Source organism: Seriola lalandi, unplaced genomic scaffold, assembly GCF_002814215.2.
Source record: "Seriola lalandi dorsalis isolate HSWRI2012SDOR001 ecotype SW California unplaced genomic scaffold, Sedor1 jcf7180002054861, whole genome shotgun sequence".
Lineage (NCBI taxonomy): Eukaryota > Metazoa > Chordata > Actinopteri > Carangiformes > Carangidae > Seriola > Seriola lalandi.
In genome coordinates this window covers 4,514,720-4,540,025 of record NW_019525414.1, presented here as the reverse complement: position 1 = coordinate 4,540,025, position 25,306 = coordinate 4,514,720, and the positions used below count along the sequence as shown (strand labels likewise).

At 39.5% G+C, this 25,306-nt stretch overlaps 1 protein-coding gene across 2 annotated transcripts in view; it reads left to right on the top strand.

Moving 5' to 3' along the window:
* Nucleotides 1–22,811, top strand: part of cpne5a (copine Va) — a 70,971-nt gene extending 48,160 nt beyond the window's left edge. For both annotated transcript variants that reach the window (XM_023427611.2, XM_023427609.2), the window contains 7 exons: nt 9,971–10,017; nt 11,157–11,338; nt 13,330–13,457; nt 15,103–15,205; nt 17,740–17,797; nt 17,998–18,071; nt 18,945–22,811. In XM_023427611.2, coding sequence (XP_023283379.1) covers nt 9,971–10,017; nt 11,157–11,338; nt 13,330–13,457; nt 15,103–15,205; nt 17,740–17,797; nt 17,998–18,071; nt 18,945–19,133 — 781 coding nt within the window. In that variant the 3' untranslated portion in view covers nt 19,134–22,811. The remainder of the gene's footprint in view (nt 1–9,970; nt 10,018–11,156; nt 11,339–13,329; nt 13,458–15,102; nt 15,206–17,739; nt 17,798–17,997; nt 18,072–18,944) is intronic.
* The last annotated feature ends 2,495 nt before the right edge of the window (nt 22,812–25,306 follow it).

The following is a 25,306-nucleotide window of genomic DNA, read 5'->3' as shown; positions in this document are numbered from 1 at the left end:
AGTTTGACGGGTTGACACAGCTTTTTATCCATCATGTTAAACGCGAAGTGGAAATCTTCACATGAAACTGTTTCGGACAGAAATGAGAGAGAGAGAGAGAGAGATTGCCCCATTAATTATTTTGACCCAGCATGGGGAGTGAAGCATTATGTAGAGTGGCAATTCATCTTTTTGTTACAGACATTTAGAGATGTTAAAAGCTCATCACTTCTTTCGGTGCCGTGCCCGGGAGAGGGAATGATGACAAAGACTATTACTTTAAAAAACACTCTGGGATCAGGGCGATTTTTTTTTGAAATATGAAATCCCTGAAAGAAAATCGCTCCAGCATCAGATGTTGTGATATTTTCTCTTGAGGGCTTTTAAATCACCATGAAAGGCTCGCTGTAGCGTCTGTGCCTTCCTGTTGTCTTTGTCTCCCTGATGTTTTCCATGAGAAGTGCTCTCAATAATGGAAGTCTTTGTTTATTAAAATTCTTCATCAGGAGCCACAGAGATAGGAAGAGTCTGGAAGATACCATCAAAAACATGACAGGGTGGGGGGTGGGGGGCAGAAAGGCTCAATATTACTTTCCTATCTCTATGTACTGTAAGTCAAGTCTATCGCTACTTTTCTCTTTCTGTTTTGATTGATGCTCCATATTTTCTCCACAAGATGGTTTTTGAGTCTCTGAGGGCAGAGAGCTGAACATAAACCAACTGACCCTGCTTTTTAAACGTGAAGGATCTCATGGATCCGGAAATGAACTTCATTATAATTCACTAATGACTTCAATCATGTATGCAATTATTTTTTCATTCACTGATTCTTACTTTCATCCACTTTCTCACAGATCGCCTGATATCCTATTACAAGATGGCGTTGTTGTGACTGACGAGACACTAAAACACTTCCTGCCTGCATTACTTCATAAGTGTGCATGAAGGATTTATTATACTGTGTGTCCTTGTGTCAGTTATGTCAGTTGACCTTATAGAAATAGAGTCTATAGCCAGGAAAGACCTCAAACATTACAAGTGAGTTTTCTAATAAACAAACAAAAAAGTTTATATTCAGTGTTACCAGAACACACAGTGTGTATCCTTGATTTCTAACAAATGTGTTGATTACATTTTCTTCCTCTTAAACATTTACAAATGTGATTTTAAAAAAAAAAAAGAAAAAGTATTTTACACCTTACATAGTTTACATTAGTGTTTATTTGCTAGCAGTCTTCTTCTGCCCGCCGTCACTGGTTCACTGGTTCGCATCGCTGGCAGAGCTGTGCATCGTGTCGCCCACGTGAATGTAGCTACGTCCCCAAGTGCGTGAGTGGGACAAACAAAAACAGCCACATGCTCATAAAAAATGCTCTTTAGTGCTACTAAAAGTTCACAGGGAACCTTTTTAATATTGTATGTCCACAAATTAAAAAAACAAACAAACAAAAAAAAAACTGTCGAGTTTACAAAGCAGAACGAGTCATTGTAAATGTGTGAAAGTAATGTACATTACGGAGAATCACAGAATTTGACCTCGGTTGTTGTTTCTTTGTGGGTTCACACCCAACCAATAATCTGTCCTGGAGGATTCTCAGTGTTATTCATCTTTCTATATATTTACTCAAAATATTAAAGACTACTTGTTTTTACTACTTGGTTGAATTGATGCACATCATTTTGATAGGTGTGCATGATATATTATATTGTAGACTTGTTTTTCCTCTTATTTCCATATACTGTATGCACCCAAAACAATATACATCTGCATTGTACGTGCTTCTGAAGACGGTTTGCTTAGTTTGCATCCAGCTGTGGTTTGTATTTGCTGGTTCCTAGATCGTGGATATTTTGTTGTTGGAGGTGTTTTCCTTATTTGCAAATTTGTGCTTTGGACTATTTCTATGTCCCGGTTGGTTGTCCTATGAACTAGAAATTATACATAAATATTTGATTAAGATGAGTTCAAGCTTTTCTTTCCTAAAGACAATCTATATGAGCTGAATCATTGATTCATATGATTAAAAGTATAAATATTAAATCAGATTTAGGCTGCTGTCTGGCTTCCCCCTCCTCCTGTGATCTCTACCTATGCCAACATCACTAGAATAGATTTTCATTTTCCTTCTGTCTTGGGACCTTTATATGTATATTTTAGACATACAAGCCTAGAATTTAATTTCATATTATTTGTGCACTGCTGTTATCCACCAGATCTCTATGTCGGCACCAGCTGTGGTGGCTAAGTGATTTGTGACGCCACTGCAAAGATATGATTTCACTTTGTGAGAGCTCCAATCATATATAACTTAATTTATCAAGTAAGAGAAGGAAAAGAAAAAAGATATTGCTTTTAACAGATTCTCAGCTTGGAGCAGATTGCATGACAGACTGATGAGAAAAATAAACAAGATTAGAGTGAAGGGATGAAACAATGAGCGTGCTGCTTATCCACAATGGGAAAGATTAAGTGTATCCATGGAAAATGAAACACCAGCCTCAGTGAGTGAAGAGAGCTCAGGAGAAGTAGCTGCAGTTTTGTCCATTAAACTGGAAAACCTTTAGGCAACTTTAAAGTCTTATCAGTCTGTGTAAATGGAGCCTTTTCTCCAGTGAACATTAGCCCAGTTAGATCAGGTTTATTTGTGTAACCTTTAATAACTGTTATTGTCTCAAAGGGTTTCACATCGCCCACATTTTGAAGATAAACCACACAACCTTAACCTTTAGACATGTGATGGGAAAAACTCACAAAACCTCATTAGAAATGAGGAGATTTGCCCTATTGGGACGATCCAACACGCAGTGGGTGCTGAGAGTGAACCGGGAAAGATTAGATATGTGTCCTCTAATTATAAGATGCATTCTGTTTTAACAAGCTATTACCAAGATAGAAAAATAAGATGTTTGCTCTCTGAGCAGGTCGTCACAAATATTGCACATTTGCAACAGATACTTAATACAAAAAGATGTGTTTTTTTTATTGTAACAAATCCTTTATTTATGTCCTAATTTTACACTGACATCTTTGAAGAATGATCTTAGTTAAGTCGGAAATCAGATTCAGATTTAATTCTACTGTTGTTTACACTTTATGCATTCGCATCCACACATTGCAATTTATGGGTTCTGGCGCGGCGCACAGTCACTCCCATGGGTCACATAGTTTCGATTTGGCATCTCTACTAGTGAAGGATTTGACTTTTCTTCAACTCATGCAAATGAATAAAATCAAACTGAGGAAAAACTAGAAACTGAACCTGAATGCCTGCCAACACTGCCATTCAGAGAGATGATGAGAAATATGAGCAAGAGCCTGAACAGCAAGCTGTATGAATCTGATCTGTGACCTAAATTTGATATTTTCGATTTCTTCTAATGATTCCTCTTCTTTCATGTGTGTTTGCTTTACTGCTCCCTCTGTAAAAGATGATGACTAGCATGATGCATGTTGGACTATTCCTGAAGCGAAGGGTAAAAAATAGCAATTTCTTCTCCAGATACCCTGTCACATCCTGACTGCTTTCACAGTGAATTGGTTTTTCATTAATTTTCATTAACGTTCAATTGGGGCAGAGATATGATCAAACAGAGGTAATTAAAGTCCAAACTCCATATACTGCTCTGACTCTGAGGGGCTAATGAAATATTTATATTCTTTTGATCACATATTGAAATGTTTCTTTTTAAATGAAATCTGCAGTGAGATCGGCCGTGTGATGACTTGTGTGCAGTCGCTATTGTGTGAAGATCTTATTAAGGTTTAATAGTTTCATCCCAAAATGTTGTGTTGACCTGAAATGAGAGAAGGTGATTTTTTATTTTATTTTATTTTTTTGTTTCATATAGGTTTGTGGTCAGGCAGGAGAATGGTATTTTTATAGGAGCATATCATTTTCTTTTCTTTTTTTTCCCCTCTTCTTCGACGTTCACTGATTCTTCAAAACAGGAGATATTTCTCAGATTCTTTCACCAGCTTTTTCTACATGCGTTTCACATTTGCAGAAATACAGGGAAGAGATGGTGTTGATATCAAATGACTTCAGATAATGTGCGCTGGACTGTTTTTGAGCTGCTTCGGTGTCTCATTCTGACATTGGGCCGTCGTTGGTCCTGCTCATGTTTGAGTTTAAGGGGAGGCAGAAGCGGATGGCTTCACTGTAACGTTATGTAGACAGTTATTTTCAGCTTTGTCCGGGGGGGGGGCGCCGCAACTAGAAACTGACGTGACAGTTTTCTGAAATCTTGCCAGTCTAGACCTCCCCGATCTTTTTTAGTTTTCTTTTACGACCACTTTTACTGCCACATACTGTATATCTGAGCACACCGGGGATTATAGGTTATCTTGCTACAGCCGCCGTAGTCCAGACGAGAGATCTGAGTTGATTGAATGATAAAATGTTGCTATATAATCTGAGTCACCTTCAAGTATTACCATGTGCTCAATGCAGTTAAGCCTAATGGGTTTTGCCTCTCAGGTTACATTATACAGGCTGCACACCTACGTGGTTGGTGAAGGTGGTCCAGGCTATGTGCAGCCTTAACAGTAACACCTGCAGACATTACTCAGGGCCTAAAGAAGGAAGACTGACCTCTCTACATGTTATCTGGCTTAGGTAAAATAATTGAATCCATAATTTTATATTGACTAGTTAATATTCCCTTAAAGATTACTACTTATAATAATAGTGCTATGTACAACTCTGTGTATAATATTGTAACAAAGAATTAAAAGCAATATGGGTGGAGATGAGGATCATCCCAGTCATACTGCAAATAAGTGCAGGTGTGACTGGGATGATATTTTTCCTGCCATAGGATAGTCGACAATAAGAACACCATTCAGGTCTGTAATCAGTATTGAAATACAAGTTTCACAGAAAGGGAAGAAGGCAATTCATGGCACAAAATTAAAAAAAAAAACAAACAGGTATTGATAACGTATCTAATGAGTTTCTGAAGTTGCCTTGTCTGCTCCCTGTTCTGTATCATCTCCTTAGTTTTTGTTTTGAAAAGAGTATGATTCCCACAGTTTGTTTAAATGAATTATAATGATCCCAGAGTTCCTATGAATTATAGAGAGGTACGTTTTCTTAGTTGTGGTTATAAATATTTCTGCGGTGTTAATAAAAGAATCAAACATTATTGGAATCATTGGGACATTTGACAGACGAATAGAATGGGTTCCATAGGATTAGAGCTTGTATTGATCATATGTATATATATAGGGTTATATATATATATATACATATATATATACTGTATATACTGTATATATATAATTTCTCTGTCTGGAATCATTTGTGTGAGAATATAGGAGAGGGGACATTTCCAGAAGGATTTTGAAAGCTACGGTAATGATGGTAAACTTTACAAAGCTGTGGAAGCTCTTTATCAAGCCGCAGTCGGTTTCCAACTGCTTCTGGTGTGAAACAAGGGGGTGTGCTCTTTCCTACACTATTTGCACTATGTATATATGATTTAATGTTTGAGGTCAGGCAAGCAGGCGTAGAGGTCAGCCGTTCTGATCTCACAGTTGGTACCTTTATTTATGCAGATGGGGTAGTTCTGCTGGCAGACTCTGAACAGGATCTTATTTTAATAAATATTGTACATGGTTGAGTAAATGGCAATTAAAGATAAAAGCCGGATTATGCATTTTAGAAAAAAGGGGAGACACAAAAGTAAGTTTGTGTTTCATAATGGTTCAGTTCCTTTGTCATATTGGTAGAGTTAAAAACATTCAGGTTTTTAACTAAGATGATCATCTTACTTTTGAAGCAGGAATAAGTGTCCTGTCAGACTCTGGGAGCTGTTCTGAAAAAGGTTATGGTTTATAAAGACCTTGGTTACAATACATACACACAACTGTGTAAATCTTGGGGCTTAAAATGACCCCTAAACTGTCAGTATGTGGTGATATGAGATGGGAGCCAGGTGAAGTTAAGCCAAAGGATGACGTGATGTGATCGTGGAATAAGTTCATCAGCACAATAGACTTATTAAACTAAATTTTTATTGGGATTGCTTAGATAATCATCCACGTTATTGTCCAAGTTTGGTTTACAGTATATATTTAGAAATAAGTTGCCTCGGTGTTGCTCATGGAAAAGAAGAAGAATTATTAAACAAACCAAACCCGAGCAACGTGTCACCCTTAACCTGAGCGGAGCCCGAGGTCAGTTAAGATCTGACATCCTGCCTTATGTTGTGGGAACTGGACTCTTCCATTCGGCCCCAGAGGGGGAAGAGGGTGAGATGAAATGCGTCACAGTCTGCTTGATGTGGCAGATGAATGTAGAGTACAAGTTTACGTACACTCAGCTGGCAGGTACACCCACACCCAGCTAAAACTAATACAGTCTATTGCTGTGAATAATCCTGCTTCATGAAGCTTTTAATGTTCAGTTTTTCGTACTGAAACCAGTTCGGAGACGTGTTGATTCAGCTGTGTGATCATTTTGTAGGCTGCGGTCTGTGGTGCTGTCGAACTGATTTGCATTATACAAAGAGGTGTACCTGTTATTTAGTCTACCCTCACTGATACAACTGGCGTGGACAAAATAATAGAAACACCTGTTTATAGCAGCACTGTTGTATTAGACTGTATTTGTTTTAGCTGTCCCTCATAAAACTGCCAACTGAGTGTTAATTAAAAACACGTTTACATATAACAAAGAAAGTTTAAATTACACTGTACATGTTAAAGTTGTATGTTCACTTTGTTCGGTTTATATTTGATGTAATGTGTATGTAGTACCGAGTATTGGCTTCCTCTCTGGAGGTAATCTACGTGTGTTGTCAGGCCATGTGGGCTGGCCACTCCTATGACTCTTGCATATATACATATATTACGGATGCTCCACCCCCACCCATCCCCAACCCCACAAACCAAACTTCACCCTCGTGTATATCTGCCTGAATTTCATTAAACAAGAAACACTGTGCCAATCTGCGCATTGCTGTAGTCTGTGTTGGCTGGTTTCCAGCACATACTGATGCAACTGTAGGTGTTCACTGTAGCTGCATTCTGTGTCACGATGTTTTACACATTACAAAGACTCCTGCCATATGGTGTTTGTCTGACTGGAAGGGGACGGTTGACATGATACCGATACAGTCGTACCTATTTTAATCTTCTGCAATAATTCAAGGTGACACAGAGACAGCTGTCATTTTAGCTGAGACCAAAACTGAGAGAAGATGAGACAGTAAGTTAGTGGTGATATGAAGGGACAATGTGAAACCCACTGGGAAATACTGGGACCGTCTGTTCTGAAGGATTTGTACTGAGCCAGGGTGTAAGAGACCGTCTGAAGGCCGGTGTCAGATTTATGAAGTCCTGATCAAATGTAAGAAATGATGATGTTGCATTAATTCGTCCATAGAACACTATAACGCTCAAGGACAAGTCTAAGAAATGAAAGATGACTGAAAAATTACCTGCTTTCAAGGACTATAGATTGGAGGATTTCAGGGATAAAAAAAACATATCTCCAGACCAGCCACCAGCTGTTGGTTCTTTGTAAGAATACCTGCAAAACAGACGATACTCCAGCATCGGTCCACATCAAGCCACATTGATTTTTGTTTTTGTCACTAAAAATTTTGTGTGCTCAGCTCTTAAACTAATCCCCACCGCGTGTCACAAGTTAAACTTAAAAAAAAAAAAAAAATACAAATAAATAAAAAAACAAGTAGTGAAACTCAAAGCCACTCAACTGAACACAGACATACTGTATGCGCGCTGAGAGATGTAACTCTTCCTGCGGCAGGACTCAGACAACAGCAAATACTGATCCCCAGAGGCCCGGCTGTGTCCATGCTCTGCTGGCCTGTTTGTTCACAGTACTTTTCTCTAATAGATAGTGGCAACACTGAGAAAGCCCTGATTTCTGAACCTTTTCACCCCGTGAATCCTCATGGAAAACTACTGCACCGAGTGGAACATGGGGATAGCAATGTGAAGAAAACAACCCTAATTATAACCACAACCCAAGCATTAGCACCCACGGAAACGAGGCATATCCACCTTGATGTTTTTCCTAGAAGACATTGGTCAGATAATATGTGATGGTATATAATCATACAATACACATTTCTGATGGAGACCTCACCACTGACGTATTAACAAACCCATCACCAGAGAAGTACACTGATGGCAGGTGATTCTGCAATATCTTCTATCAGAAATGCTACACCCTCAAACACCACCCTGACTTCCACACCCTCACTTTTGAAATTGAACCATAGGACGGAAATCATGAGGTGTGGAAACGCTACTCCTAGAATACAGGGCTAAAAACCACATACGTTAAGTTTTGATAACTTTACTGGAAAATCCGTTGACATTATTTTTGTCAGACCAACAATCGAAAACCCAAATATTCACCTGACAATAATATAAAACACAGAAAAGCAGCTAATCCTTTTTTTTCCATTTTTGTTTGATAAATGTCTCAGGTGATTAATTATGACATTGATTAACTGACTGATCATTCCATTGTTATTATATTTAGGTGCTTCAATTGTTAAACTGTATTCTGGTTATCGTTTGTTGTGTCTAGTTGTGTATGCGTTTTCTTGTTACACTGTTTTTATCTTTATGAAAGGATTGGGAGTTGTACACAGCATTATGCTATTAATGCTAAAACTATAACACCGGTCAATGCAGTAGGATAAAAGAGGTAATGCATCATGTTGTGGGTAGCTCAGCCCACTGCAGTTTAGCAGCTACTGTCTGAGGATGAACCTCTAGGTGATGCTCTGATGACCTAATTGCCAGTTTGACTGACCGTTCCCATGTTGCCGTTTCTACTGTCCTGCACCCGGCCTTGACTCACCACTGTGCTTTTCTGGCCAAACATTCAAAACTCACCGCAGAAATCAGCAGAGCATCAGCTGAGGCAGCGTGCCGTTGTAACAGTTCCCCCCTTTGTCAGCCGAGCAGTCCGGCTCAATACTGATTAATGAGCTGGGGTCAGTCTCTCCCCTGGAGGAGGCCGCCATTATCTCCAATACGGAGCTTGTGGGAATATCATAATGGAGGTGAAGTCAGAGAAGGCAATCAGCGTTAATCCCGATGAAAGAGCACACACTTTGATCTAAACCCACCTTCCCTTCGCTGTGCGTTTGTCCCTCTAGGGAAACTGGCAAATGCAGCGGAGACTTGTTCGACAGTGTTTAGTCTCTTTTGAGGTTTGGGCTATCATTACAAGCTCATGAATAAAAAAAATATCCTGTCGTTCCTGGACATACTGTGAGGTTGCGTTTTCACATTGATGCAGTGAATTGAATACCTGAATTTCCCCATTGATTGCGCCATAGCAACAAAGTGAAGCAAAGACAATAATGTTGATTACAATGATAAAGATTCTGATGGTGTGTATTGGATAATCTGGTGCAGCAAGACTGTGTAAATGTTCACAGTGAAAACAACTAGTGATGAATCTGGATTGTTTTTATTTTGCAGCTCTGATGCCTTGTTAATAATCATATCTTTCCTCAGTGTGAGTTCAGTCAAGTCATTAAGCCAGCTGCAGCAACTCATTATGGTGTTTGTGGAAACCATTTGGGAAATAACTGTGCCTTTATAAGCACTAGTAGGGTTTGTGGGATGTGTTTGTGGTTTTAACTTTGCCACTGAGCTGTTAAATCTTTGAAAGTAAGTGTTATTTAAAGATCACAATACTGGTTTGGATGTAGTTTGACTATGAGAAGATGTATGCTCTCTCTTTTTCTTAAATTGAATAATAAACCCCTGATTGGATGGAGCAAAACAAGAGCATTGTGAAGATAGGAAGTAGGTCTATTATCAACGCTGTTTTGGATTTTGCATTGTTCCACCTCATCTCAGGTGGATTGTGAGGTAGAGCAGAGAGCACAGTGAAACAAAGGAGAGCCCAGAGCTCATTAAACTGCAGCACTGAGTTTTCCTGCCTCCTTTTTTTTTTTGTTTAACAGCTTCTTTTCCCCTATTTATCTGTTGCAGGACTCAGATTCACTTCACAGTGGCCATTGATTTCACTGCATCAAACGGTGAGTGTTGCAACCACCGTCAGCCTGCTCTGCTTGCATCTGTCATCTGATGTATGACTATTGCATTTTCAGTGTGTCAAAGAGGGGCCTGGATTTGTCTCCCCGCTTGTAATATTTTATATATATTTTATCATTTTTCTTTTAAATGTATTTTTATTGATGTTTTCACACAGTAAACAATGTCAAGTACATGTATGATATATATATAGAGAGAGAGGACATGGCAAAAGTGATTATAAACAGAAAAGGTAAACACAATACTGCATCTAGTGGGATATACAAAACAACAATAAATTGTGTATTTAAAGGTACAACACAAATTATTCGTTGTTAAATGAGGTGGCACGTTCACATACAGATGTGCAAATGTAGAAATGCACCAAATAAATGGGTCTAACATTAACATCTGTCTCTATGCTTCCTCTCTAATCCTCCACTTAAGGACTTGTCCTATCAAATCAAAAGAACACCCAAACCCAATGCTGCGTTCATGTGATGGCGGCCTTATCGCAGTCACGAGTTTCTGACTTGTAAAGACTGTTCACGTAAACATGAGGTCTGACAGCGCAGATATATATCCAACTTGGTGCTTCACAGTACGGACGTGCCTGAAAACCGAACAAACGTGTCGACACTTCATGTCAGCCGAAGTGCCTCGCTCAGTCTAATTCCACTCACGTTTCTGGATATCTTATATTGTCAGTGCACGCTGTAATAACCATTCCAACATAACGTGGACTTGGCACAAGATCCTAGTGTTGTCATGAAACCAAAACGACTAGAAACGCATAGATCTATTTAGATATTTCCTGAATCTAATATTTTGAGTGTTACTGATTTGTCTTTGTGCAAAGGGGAATGCTGGAGATTAATATCCATGAGACATACACGTCAAGTCACAGTAACTTCAAAATCATACCCAGGGAAATATAAATATGTCCTGTTTTTCTCATTCAGTAGCCGTCATAACATTACTCAATTCCAGGATTGCTGATAAGTCTCAGTCACATCAAGCCCCACCTCTGACTCAGAACATCCAATTTAGTCTGGGTTCACTCATGTTTCTCTGGCTGCGGCCGTCAGTTCAGCCTCACTCTGATGGCTTGCATCACTGACTCTGACTGCTCTTGTCTTGAAAGGAAATCCATCCCAGTCCACTTCACTGCACTACATGAACCCATACCAGATGAATGCCTATGCCATGGCCCTGAAGGCTGTGGGAGAGATCATCCAGGACTATGACAGTGATAAGATGTTCCCTGCCCTGGGATTCGGTGCTAAGCTGCCCCCTGATGGGAGGGTCTCCCATGAGTTCCCTCTGGTGAGTAAATTATGAAGTTATTCAAGATGCTCTTGTAGTAATTCTGCATCAGAATACTTGATCTGACTCGATGTGAAACTTATTTAGGCCCTCCCCGTGGAGCCTTTGAGTGTGAGCACATGCTCTCTCCAGCATGTATAGGCAAGCATGTTTTCATGTGCAATATGGATGTGTGCATTTCTAGATGAATGCTTCCACACCTCTTACATGCATAATTCAGAGTGAATTCCATTTACCTTTTATAGTGCAAATTAGGTTGTGTAAGGCTGAAGGATTCTTAAATCAATTTGGCTTCTCTCAGCCAGCTAATGTGCTTTGGCTGCTGCATAGTACAGCCTAATGAGGAGTCTGTCTACAGGGTAACGTCTGCATCACTCCATATTTCCATTAGAATTTGCAAATTAAGATTCATCTCACCATATAATTGAAGCCTCATTCTTTCATGCTCTAGTCTTGTAAGTGGGTTTAAAAGAAAAGTTACAGTCTTGGTTGAAATATTTGTTATATAGGTTTGATTTGGAATTTGCCTTTTGGCTAAAGAAGCTAACCTTTGAAAAAAAGTTTGAAGAGCACATCTCTGGGAGAAAAGAATGCTTCCAAAAATGTCATTCGGCCCCAGAAGAGTAAATCTATACTAGATTTTTATATTTTTTTTTTTTGGAGGAGAAGTATCTGTGGTACTTGAGGGCTCCTGCAGCTGCAGCCTCACTGCTGCACTGGGTGTGGGAAGAGCATGTAGTCACCAGGAGTGTGTTCAGATTAGCTTAGCTTTGATTGAAAGCAGTCTAAGCTAAATCTTGTCAAAGGCCAACAATAAAACACACTTTTATTTACGTACTTTGTGCGATGTATCGTATATTTGTATATACAGTTATATAATACACAATATATAATATATGATTATATCATTTTATAGAATCATAAAAAAGAGACATTGTGTTTGTTCTATGTTTTTGTTTTTCTTTAGCATAGCCAGGTGCTGCATCTTCTAATATGTTGTTTAGTATAAACCTCAGTTCTAATCAGACCTCTTAACCCTTCATATTGACAGAATTTTACTGTAACATATGAATTGTAAAATGTAATATAGTTTCTTTCTGTATTTAAAAAAAAAAAAAAAAAATCTACCTGTCAAAAAACTAATATTAATTGCATTGTGTTGCTTCTAGTATTACAGTTGTTCTATATTTAAACTACAATAATGTGTAAATTCATTACTATTATATGATTCTTTTAACATATTCTTGTTTTAAGATCAAGTTATTTTTTGTTGCATTTTTTTTTCTTTTACAAAATATTACTGTAAATTAAACACTGCGTCATTGTTTTTCTATTTACACTTCTTTGATGTCATGATCTTACAACACTTCACTGTTAATTTGATGGACATTTTTTCACAGTGTGAACAAAACTGAGGTGACAAATGTTTGACCTACTAACCTAGACAAACGTTACATGTGTAAATACCCAGGCAACGGCTTCTTGGCTGTGTTTTCACTCATTCACTACACACTGGGACAGACAATATACAATGTGCATAAACAAACCCACCACTGTGGTTAGAGATGCAACAGTCTTGACAGTTTCAACCAGAGAGGGCAGTGAAGCACTGCGCTTCAGCCTCTTATTAAAGCTGCAATAATCAGGATCTGGAAATCAAGCTAGAGCTAGCAGCAGACTTTAAAGCTAATACTAGCTTGAAGCCTCCAAAAGAATGTTAAATGTTGCTCGATAACTGAATGAGTAAATAAGCAGCTGTTTACCTCATCAACTTGAAAGGTGATGATATGTCGGTGTTGTGTCCACAACTTGTTTCCACTGCTGGGAGGAGGCCAAGAAAATCTCTTACTGCAGGTTTCCTGAACACTGTATAGTACAACTGTAACACCGCTGTTCAAATCTATTAATAACAAACGCGTGAAACCCCATTGTAATCAATTCTATCTGCCCTATTTGTATTTTTTGTACCATTCATGTTTTGTTTTTCTCAGAACGGCAACACTGAGAACCCGTACTGCAACGGCATGGAGGGGATTCTCGAAGCTTACCATCAAAGCCTTAAGACGGTTCAGCTGTATGGACCCACCAACTTCGCCCCTGTAGTTAATCATGTGGCAAGGTACAAACACAAATATCTGTCCCACTGAACACATCACACCACAGTCGTCCTTTCATTCAAAGTCGATCTGTAAGTAATCTTCCGCAGGCAGATGCGCCATCAGAGATATTAAGACAGTGAGTGATGGTTCCTCTATGAATTGAGCAGACCCAATGAAGGGAAAATAAACAATCAGCTGTCAGGCTGAGATGAATAGAAATGGTAATAAGGCGTATGTTGTGTCAGGCGTAGTAGAGTGCAGGTGCTACATTGCTTTTCAGACGTCGAGTGAAAGTGGTAAGGTAAGATGGTGGGAGGCGGGCGAGTGCACGGGACTTGTAAATGGCTTCATGTCATGTAGCTTTTCAGATGTGTTGATGAGGCACTTTATTCAATAAATACGCATTACTGTGACTGGAGCACGATATGCTTTAATTCAAACATCATGTCATTGCTAATGGAATTAATGCACAAACTCAATTCATAGGATTTGCTATAAATGGGGCTGTACCACATTACGCACACAGCAGATGTGAGTGGTTTAAAACTGTCTCCTCAAGGTTGCAACAGGAGGCGTAGCAGCATTTGAGACCCATACACGGTCCAGCCACGCACAAGGTTTATATCTAGTCTCGTTTGAAAAAAAGTCTCTAAATCTAGCGACTAATGTTGAGTTGGCATCAATTCAGGCTGTAAACACCTAATAGAAAATGTTTGCACCCTTTCCTTTTGAAAGAGCAGTGGCCAATGGGGAAACTCTAACTCAGTCACATGGCATTCGGCTGACCAATGGTGGAAATATGATCATTCAACCAGTCAGTCAATCAGTCAGTCACAGTCGCGATTACAGGGCTGACCCCGCTGTAGGTGATCAGTAACGCAGTATCGTGTCTGGTAACATGGTCACATGTCTCCAGTGAGTGTGGCCCGCACTGTTGCACGGCAGATGAGGAAGACAAACGTCTCTTTAATCTCCTAAACACTAGTCATCGCTCTTGCCGTTGTCACTGACTGGGCACGCGCTTTGATTAAAATGTCAGCACTTCACATTCAAATTTACCAAACCGAGAGCGAGAGCGAGGGCGAGAGCGAGGGCGAGAGCGAGGGCTCACCTCCGACCTGTCCTTGGCTCTCACGGTGATCTGACATGTTTTTCCTATTTCTAGCTCATCAAGTCTGGTCAATTGAGTGCTGGGGAATCAATAATGTTCTTAAAGAATAAGACTGCAGCACTTTGCATAAACAGTTTAATAAATTATTCATAGACCAGCCAGCGATGGGAGATGGAACTAGGCCACACTCACTGTGGTGTCTCTGATGGGTTTCATAATAGTGTCTGGATAGACCTCTGAGACGCGAAGAGCTGTACAACATATTTTACTTCTTTACGTGTCTATATTAAGCTTTTGTGTCACACGCTGGGTGGAGGGGGAGTTTGTTTCTGAGCAACATGTTTTTTTAATGTTTTTTCTTTTTTTTTTTTTTCCTAAATCTCTGACACAGTGGTTGCTGCTTTTAGATTTTCTCTCTGGCTGTTCAAACCAATCTCAGAGTTTCATGTAAATCCATCAACATGTAGTCTGCATCGGTTTTCAACTTTAAGCTTTAACATCGTCAGTGTGGTTCTGAGTTAAACCACTGTGTGCTGATGACTCCTCTGTTTCAGGTACGCAGCAGCGGTTCAGGATGGATCTCAGTACTTTGTCCTGCTCATTATCACTGATGGCGTCATATCAGACATGGCTCAGACCAAGGAGGCCATAGTGAATGTAAGTGCATCTCTAACTCTAGCCGGTGGACGTTCACCTCTCTCTCTCTCTCTCTCTCTCTTTCTCTCTCTCTCTCTCTCTGTCGCTCGCTCCTCCTTCGCCTCTGTGAGGGCATTGGCATCACAGGTGCTTTTAGCTTACTGTGACACTGCTCTCAGGCTTTTTGTTACTTTGAGGGCTTTATAAGCCAGTAGCACTAGATTTGAGGATTTATGGGATGTTTTCTGCTCCACTTGTCTCAGCCCCTGTGCCTGGGTGCTCTGTTCGTCTATTATTTCCTTCTTATTGAGACCCTCGGGGCGGTTGAGGGCCTCAGCTGAAATTCAGTTTGAGGTCAACACGTCCACTTTATCAAAAGCAGGGGCCTGATCCGGTGGACCATGTGAGGCATCTGATTGGTCAGATTTTTAAAGAATTGACTGTGTTTGTCTTGCCTTTGTTGCAATTCTGCCTATTTTCTTTCTCATGAAAAGATTTGTAGTTGGAATACGTCCACAGCACTAAGGCTGGCACGCTGCGAGTCATCGTCGACCAGGTACACGGTGCTCTGACCCCCAGCAGACTGGGTTTAAAGGGAATTTGCGACTGTTAATCAAACCATTCGAACAGCCACACCTTCCTTTTAAGATCTTGTCTGCTGCTCTGCGCTGCTTGGGCCGAACCTGCTGTGTCCTGCTGCCACCTCTCACCTCTCAGTTTGGACCTGGCTACTCTTTTCACAGAGCAAAGGTTTCACTTGGCATTTAGCCTTCGCCCCGCAGGGATGAATCATGGTGGAAGAGTTACATGCAACACTCATCTCTGCACTTTTGCTTTCTTGTTTGTGCTCTCTGATGCTGTGATGTATTTTTAGAGGTGTTTTTTTAAAGATTGCAGATAGCACATCGCGCATGGCAGCAGTAATGTTATAAAATACTGCTGCTGGCCGAACTGCACTGTAATGTTTATTCTGATTTCCTTGTTCCCTAAACCAGCACAGATTAGCCCTCACTGACTAGTATGGCCACACATTTAACAGCACAGCCTCTGGGGTAAATACAAACTCCAGCTCTATCCTTTGATATTTGATAATGGGATTGTAAGAGATTAACTACATGTACTGAACATCTGGATGCTGAAGTGTTAGCATGATTTTAGTGTCAATCTTCCCTCTGCATAAGTCTGTACAGTCCTTAAATGTTCAACAGAATCTTATTATGAGAACAGGTATCTGCTGTCAGCCCATTTGTGTTTATTGTGGTTCTGTTCAGCGAGAGGAGGAAGGATGAGTTCAGACAGATTGATGGAGTAAGATCCCTCGAGTGACTTTACAGTACAGGTAAAGTAACAAATGGTGTAGACTGAATAATTCAGCTCTGGATAGAGAATCTGATCTGGCATTTATAAGTAAATGCCTTTAGGGTCTTCTGCTGCTGGAAAGGGGCAAAACAGAATGTATGTATTTTTGTGTAGCAAGCAAGAGGTTATGAGGACTGAGCCTGGTGGAGGGAAAGATAACATGGGAACAGAGATGGAGGGGGAATAATGATAGAGAACATGGAGAGGATGGTCCTCCTCACTCTGTTTAGTCCTATATATGACAGGTCTCTTCCCTCGGGAGGTTTTTCCAGGAAAGCTGACCTACTTTTTCCCCTGTAAATGCATTTCTACCACACGCATATATCATTCATTCATGCCAGAGCTTTCACAGTCTCCACACCGGGACTGCGGTTTAAATTCGTGCAACGGAGTAACCGCCACACCACTAACTGTGAAAGATGAACCTTTATTAAACCTTTATTATGTAGGTTTAGGTTTTGTTTAAAGTGGAGATGAATGGATGGGACATGTGGCTCTCCTGTCCGGACATTCACAGTATTTGGACCATTTCTATATACAAACATGATGAATAAATAATGTTAGACTGTGCGATGCAAGTGTGTAGGATGAAGTAGTCGTGTTTTATGAACACAGCATTTTGACTTGTTCATGTCTGTACATGTTTCTTAACTGCTTTTCTTCCGCTGCTCTTATTTGTGAGCATAGAGCACTAGAACATTGTGTAAGCTCATGTACTCTAACTCATTTTGGATTCCACGTTTTAAAAGCAGCCTTTAAAATATATACACTGTATAGTAGTTAGCTAAAATATTCTGTTGGCATATGCTGGCTGTGTTAAGAACCTTGGGGCCCCTTGGTTGAATAATGTATTTCATATTTTCTGTCAGTCTTTAGGAAACCCAAGCTATACAGAATAATGGGATGTGAAACACAGTGAAGAAACTGTTATGATGCTATGTATCATTTATGTTTATCTTATTTTATCCTGTTCATTATTGTTTCTGTCTCTGGCTTCTCTGGGGAACTGTACCTTCAGATTAATTCTGACGGAATGAGAAGCGAATTGGTGGGAAAAAAAACAAGAATAATTGGAAATGTAACCCCTCAGTTCTCTGATATCGACTCTGATGTCAGGCGTTTTTCAGCAAATAGAGTTTGTGTTCTTCCAGGTGTCTGACTGATAACTGACTGTTTGCTTTTCTTGTTCATGACAGGCAGCTAAACTCCCCATGTCTATCATCATTGTTGGAGTTGGTCAAGCTGAGTTTGATGGTGAGAACAGTAACTAAAGTTCTTTGGGGACAGATTTGCAAAAACAAAACAAAACAGTGGAAATCAGTTGTGTCTTTACGTCAGTGGTTTTGTGTTTTATTCAAACAAACATCACAGTAGGAAAATATTTTTTACCCTGACTACTTTCTGTGTGTGCCATGTGGACACAAAGGCATACTGAAAACATCTTTTCTCTGTAGCCATGGTGGAGCTGGACGGCGACGACATCAGGATCTCCTCACGGGGGAAGTTGGCAGAGAGAGACATCGTACAGGTGAGACGTCGATAATGTTTGGTCTGACTCTTGGCTCATCATGGGACGGAAACGGCTCATTTCCCAAAGGCACAATGGTTGAAAAGTATCATTTCTGCTCCATTAGTGGACGTGTCTCTAGATGGTAATGTTGTTTGTTTTATTCCAAAGCGGAATATGTTATCCTGAAATACGACATGGGTCTGAGACAAGGTCCTGAGAAAACCATTTCTAATCATTTTAGTGACCCCCCCTTGGTCTTTCATCTGGCGCTGCCACGAGACAAAATCTTTACTTGTACGCATCTAATATCAAAATCTAATGAGCACATTTACATTTACCAAACATTCATGCTCCCAGGAGGATGAACTCTCTCCATATTGGAGACTCTGTGAGCTTTCTTCTCCACAGCCAAATGTCAATGTCAACTTGACTATCTATCTATCTATCTATCTATCTATCTATCTATCTATCTATCTATCTATCTATCTATCTATCTATCTATCTATCTATCTATCTATCTATCTATCTATCCATCCATCCATCCATCCATCCATCCATCCATCCATCCATCCATCCATCAAGCGTTGTATTCACTACAATCCCCGCTCTCCATCACAGTGAAAGAAACAACATACACAAGGTAATTGCACGGTAGTTGCCTCCTGTTGAGTAATGTGGAAAGATGACATAGGAAGTTCTCATGTATGATGCGGAACATACATCTAGTGGAACAGGTGTTGCCATTATTAGGTGCCTCAAGTGTCAAATCATCTGCAAATGGTGGAACGCTAGAACTCACTAGAAGGACTTGAGACGAAATACCGCTACACGACTGCATACATGATAGGTTCCCTTCATAAAGTCCTACCCTTCTTTCCCGTGTCACAACAGTTCGTCCCGTTCAGAGATTACATGGACCGCACAGGTAACCACGTGCTGAGCATGGCGAGGCTGGCTAAAGACGTACTGGCTGAGATCCCTGACCAGCTGATCTCCTACATGAAGAGCAGAGGCATTAAACCCAACCCCGTCCCACCAGCTTACTCGCCCGGGGACCGCCCCCAGTCCAACCCCGTCTGAACCCCCAACCCCTCCACACACCACCACCACCGCCGCCGCCGCCGCCGCACAGCTCTACGTTGGGGTGGGGCAGGGTCAGGATTGATTGGAACCTGCCTCCACCAACCGTCCTTTTGAGGGGGAGAATGGAAACGCTCTCGAGGCTCTATCTTAAATATTAATCCGGCTAAAAAAAAAAAAAAAACGATGGTGAGACTCCATCTTGTTTTGGAGCTTTAAGACAGTTTAGGGGGAACCGGCTGATGATCAGGGAGTTTTTCTCTCTTCAGCGCTGAGAGGAGCCCGGTGTAGAAGGAGGTTTTAGTTGTTCGCTGTCAAACCTGTCAAAGTGGTGATGTACTGGATAGCAAGTAAACCCCGTAGAGAGGGGCCTGTTTGAAGGCATAAATATATTAGAATGTGCCAGTGTGTATCATGTTTGTGATACCTTTTGGAGTTAATGTGTGTTAAACTAGAAGATCATGTGTATACTAATTTATTTATTTATTTATTGCAGAAATAACTTATTCCTTTGAGGTGGTTTTAAAGGTTGGGGATTAAAGTCATATTTCCCCTGTAGTTTTCCATCTTATATTTTGTGACCAGTGTAATAAAAAAAAGTCCCCATTTCTACTTTGATAAGGTCTGTAATATAAGAGCATGTGATGAAACCTATTCAGCAGTTTATGAATCATTTTCACTGATGGATAATTTTTGATTGCAAGCTGTAATGTAGAGGACCTGCTGTGAGCTGCTGCCATACTAATTTTCCAGCACCATGTCTTATACGTATTTCTAATATTTATAGTAACAGAATGCACTAATTACTGTCCAAATAAAAAGCACAAAGGTTATGACGTTAATAAGCTGAAAACCACTATTTTGAAAGAACCTACAGCCACCACAATGAAAATAATGGAAAGGACCCCGCATTATGTTTTCAACACGGCTTTTACATCATCTTCCACCATCATTTTAAACAGGATGACATGAGTATATTTATAAGCATAGTATCGGTATTATACTGATGTAATAAAATGAAACTTTATGTTTACAGGAAAACAGATGAATAATTTAAAGCACGTACTTGCTTTCCCTGTTAGTACGCAGACAGGTAAACTACACTTCTTAAGTCATGCTGCCAAATCTCTCTTGTTTTATGTTTCTTTCCATTATATTTGTTGTGGTTACAGTTTATTGTCTGGGATTTTGCTCAGTACTTTTAAAGGACCCGACAAATAAACTTTTGAAAGACTGATGTCAACTAATACCCGCTGATTTGTTTTCCCAGAGTGAAAACTGAACAATCACAAATCTTGCAGCAGAGATATTTGAATGTGATCTAAAGAAAGCAACAAGTTACTGCACAAAACGAGAACAGTTACGAGTCCATCTTTTCTGATCCAGTCGGTGTGTTATGTGCACGTTGTGTCTAATGTGTTTTACTTTTTCATTGTCTCACCGAGTTCCCAGATTACATTGTTTTACACCAATGCACATCAGCCCATTTTCTAACAAAACATTGGAATGCCATTTTATTGCCTAAGACACAATTTCACAATGTTATTTTACGAATTAATTCAAGTCGATATATTCACACATTCTTTTTAGTGACTGTACATAAGGTTTCTAAAGACAGTTACAGCCATTGTGTCCCAGTTGTGTGCATCCTGAGTTATCTATTTACTGTCTAATGGCCATTATTTTCACTAGTATCTCTCAGTCACTCAATATCTCGATCCAAATGTGCCTATTATATGGAAACATATCCAAATTCAGTTACCCAGGTGTTATTCTGCCAGCAGCAGCAGGTCTCATGTTTAAGATGTACACACAGAAAAAACGTTGGTGACGATCAAACTGTTGTAAGATTAGGACTATTACAGCCTCAGTGACTGATACTATACTTTTTATACTTACAGCTCTTCACTAATGATCTTTGAAGTAATGAAAGTTAACAGTGTTGCTGAGCCTTGTACAATATTCAAAGTCAAGACTTGTTTACAATTCAACTGTGGCTATTTACATTGCCTCAAGGAAAAAGTAAACATTCATGGGTTTCATTAGGAAGTGAGTTTATTTTTGATCTGTTGTGTTATTGAGTCTTACTTTGTACCAACAGAGTTTCCCTGAATGACACTGGAGAGCTGACGTTTACAAAGATCTGTTGTGTTGTTCTCTGAGAATGTGAAGCTCTTGTTCCGCGCTGTTGTTCTACTTTGTTTTTTTGTTTACATAGTTCATGTTGCTTTATGGTCTTTGTAAGCCGTCCAGTGTTCTTTGACTCCCACTGCGTCAGCGCTCTCAGAGAGAAGATAGTCTAATGATGTAGCAAACACTCAGTCCGGAGGCAGCGAGCTCCTCCTGTCACAGGCCCAGCTCCTCGTTTTCTTTTTTCTTCTCTTTTAATTTTTCATCAGTGATGACATTTGTCCCTCAGAAGACAAAGCAGCGTTCAATCTGCTGCCAAATTCTCTTCAGAAGTGAAATGAGGCCACTAAGTTTTTAGTGACATAACACTCATAAATACCAGTATACCTCTACAGAAAGCCATTCAAGCCAAAAAGAAATATACTGAATACATTTGCTATTAAATATATTTAAATAAGTATTATGAATTAATAACTTAAATATCATTAGATTATAAATGTGATATATTTACTTTGCAAGTAATCTCTTGTCAAAGTTGTATTTTTTTCACTTTTCATTTCAAAACAATAACAAAGTACTCATTACTCAGAAATTGAACTTAGGAATGTTTTTCCTCTGGCAGGCGTGATGCCTCTCAGAAAGTCAGCATCAGCATGCAGCTCATATACTGAGTGTGATTGCAACTGTCTGTGAGAAAAGAGGAAATGAAACCATGTGAAGTTCAGGTGGGGGTTTATGTTGTGTGCACATTTCAAACATATTTCATGTAATTAAAACTAATCAGAAATCAGTTAAGGTAGGATTAAATGGCTGTTTGTCTGTTCTACTAAGATTACAACAAGCTGTACGTTTTTGGCCCTGAGGCCTGCTCCAAAAAAAAGAAAAGAAAAAAAAACTGCTACCCTCAGTAGTAAACACATAATCAATAAATATGAAATGAGCACAGTAATGACACTTATGCAATTGTGAAACATGAAATTATTACAAAATCTATTTTTCAGTCTAAAAGATGTCTTTCCAACAATACAATTATTTATTTTATCCTGGTGGAAATGGATCTGATTGTCCTTTCATTTTGAGTTTTCTTTGAGGCTGAACTCTAATTATGTACATAAACCCCATATAAAGACTTTTCAGTGCCAAAATGTGTTCAGATGAACTTGGCCTCTAGACAATGTGCATGTTTGTGCCAAAATGGCAGGAAGTTTTGGTAGTCTGCCTTCATTTCACCTGATTAGTGCATCTGCCATGTGCTTCATTTGTTTCTTTGGATGTTATTTAGAGATAACAGCCACTTCTAGCATGTTGTATCTCTGGGTTCTTTCCATTCTGTTCCTACGAGACACATACTGTATGGGTTCTTCTTGCCACTACTCCTGTTTTATCCCAGGTTGTTTACATACCTCTCTTGGTCTCTGACTTGCATGCTGAATAATTTCCAAACCAGGTGTTGGACATGATATTGTCGTCATACTGTGGTTTGTGAAATGCTTTGTAATGGATTGCCTTAACTGAAGATTAATAAAAATATTGACACCTTTGGCAGAATGCAAGATGGGCTTTTTGTGTGTTTGATCACAATGAGCTAAAAGCAAGTACGATGGAAGAGAAACTTACACTGAACCCCACAATAACTAAAAGCTGGTTTTAGTAGGCAGAGCTGACTGGTGAGGGTTAGGGAAACGGTTAGGTTCAGATTAATGATAGGAAACAAATACTTCATAGTGAATAGTGAACGTGTTAGCGAACTGTTGCTTATTTACACATCCGGCAGTTACAGAGCAACATATCATTTATTAGTGTTTCTGGCCACCTGATGAATATGAGTCCAATATTTACTCTCCTGTATGTTATTGTGGTCTCCGCCAACTCCCTGAGGTAACGATTTGGAAATGAAAAAGTTGCCAGCTGTGCCTGTCTGCTGCGGTGAGAGTCAACTCAACCAGTAAAGCTGAGGACTGGGCAGATAAACAATGAGCTGAAACTGGTTATAAAGCTCTGTAAACTGCTTCGTGGAGCAGCTCATCAAACTGATATTTCTTATTTGTAGGTTCATCACTACAATGCAATTTTTTGCACCACACAAAATGGTGAATATATTTTTACTAAAATACAGTAATTTCAATATAGCGTTTCAATAATAGACACATGAATATTCTGAATTGAGAACCCTAAAATAATTGAAGTAATAAATTAAGTTTTTGAAATTGCACAAATTAAAACTGAGTATTGATTTTTTTTTTAGGAATTGAACCTTAAACCAAATAAATTCAGACAGGTGGTTTTCAAAGTCAAATATTACAGTGCAATAAATTCAATGGTATTGATGGATCTGAATTTTTCAGTCATGATATCATTTCAATATAGTATTCAGTTGCTGATATAATTCAAATTATTATGGCAACGAGCATACAAAACCAGATATATATATATACTGTATATTGTTTTTTTTAAAAAAAAATTCCATCCATACCTCCTGCTTGTTAAAACTTGGGGGCCTACATTACCCACAATGCAACATGAGAGCCAACAGGTTATTTCAGAGAGCCGCGGGCAGCAGAGGTGTGGTAAGGTCACTTCTTTCTAAGTTCACACCACCAGGTATTTTTCATTTTAAAATGTAGTCAAACCACCGAGCAGACTTCACACAGCTCCTCCGGAGACACTAAAGGCTTCAGACAACTTCTTTCCCATATATGCAGCGGTATTATAAGAACTGTAAACAGACTTTGATGTGTAAAATCAATGGAGTCCCCTTTAAGCTCAGCTGTCTTAACTACATTTCATCTTTTTTTTCCTTTTTTTTTTTTCGGATTATACATTAGAAAAGCTGCTGTCATGAGATTTTTATTGCAGTTTTTTTTTTTACAAGCTGGTTGATTTGCATCCACACATCTCTCCCCCAGGGAGACTGGTGTCCAATCAGCTATGAGCACTGTCCTCTCACAGAATGTGTTCCCCTTAGAAATCTGTTTTTCTCCCCCTAATAAGATTCACTGCTGATGAATCAAGCTGTCCAGGCACCTTGGAAGAGGGAGACAGCAGCTGGAGCCATAAATTACCAGCCTAAGACAGAGCCAACACCTCCTTTGCCCACCCACTTACTGCCTGAACAATAACCTCCGACTGGCAGCCAGGAAGAAAATCAACAGCTAATGACATAGAATTATACCCTACTTATATATATATATATATATATATATATATAACATTTCACATATATAATATGCAAAAATCATTCACAAGAGTGCTTCTCAGAATGAATTGCGCCAATTACTCTGGAGTTCTGGCAGGCAACATTTTATGAGCCAAAATAGATATTGAAAAACCGCTCTCAGTATAGTCTGTACATGGCAGACACTTAAAGGACTAGTTTAACATTTTGGGAAACACTCTTATTCACTCTCCTGCCAAGAGTTAGACGAGAAGATTGATCCCTCTCTCATATCTGTACAACCAATAAAAAGCTTAGCTCAGCATAAAGACAAGGGGAAACCGCCTGGTTTTGTCTCGTGGCCCCGTGCACAGCAACACATGGCTCTGCCACTCTGCTGGTGCTCCTGGTCGGCTTTCCTGACTGGCAGCGCGCTGATTAGAATCTACTGCAGGTAATGTAACGACTACGTATGACTACCTCACACAACCCTGTGTAAAAAAAAAACCTGAACTTTCACTTTAAAATATGGAACAAGTCCTTTAATACTGAATATTCACATTTGTTAAATATATTGACTTGTGTGTGGACACATCTGAAGTATCTCAAATATGATACTGTTGCCACTGCATGCGTTAAAGTCTGTCTGGGCAGTTGACAGAATATATGCATATGCTTATTTCAACATTTTGACTGCATCAAGAATTCAAGATGAATAATTACGGATGAAAATTAAACCCAATTTGTGCCTGCTTGCAACTTTTAATTTGGCAGAGCAATGACAACCGTGCATGTTTTAACATGAACAAACTAAGTCCCTACGCAATTGTGAATTACAGTTTTTCTCTGTCGCTTTGGTACATTTCTCAGATCAGAATTGAAATTCTCA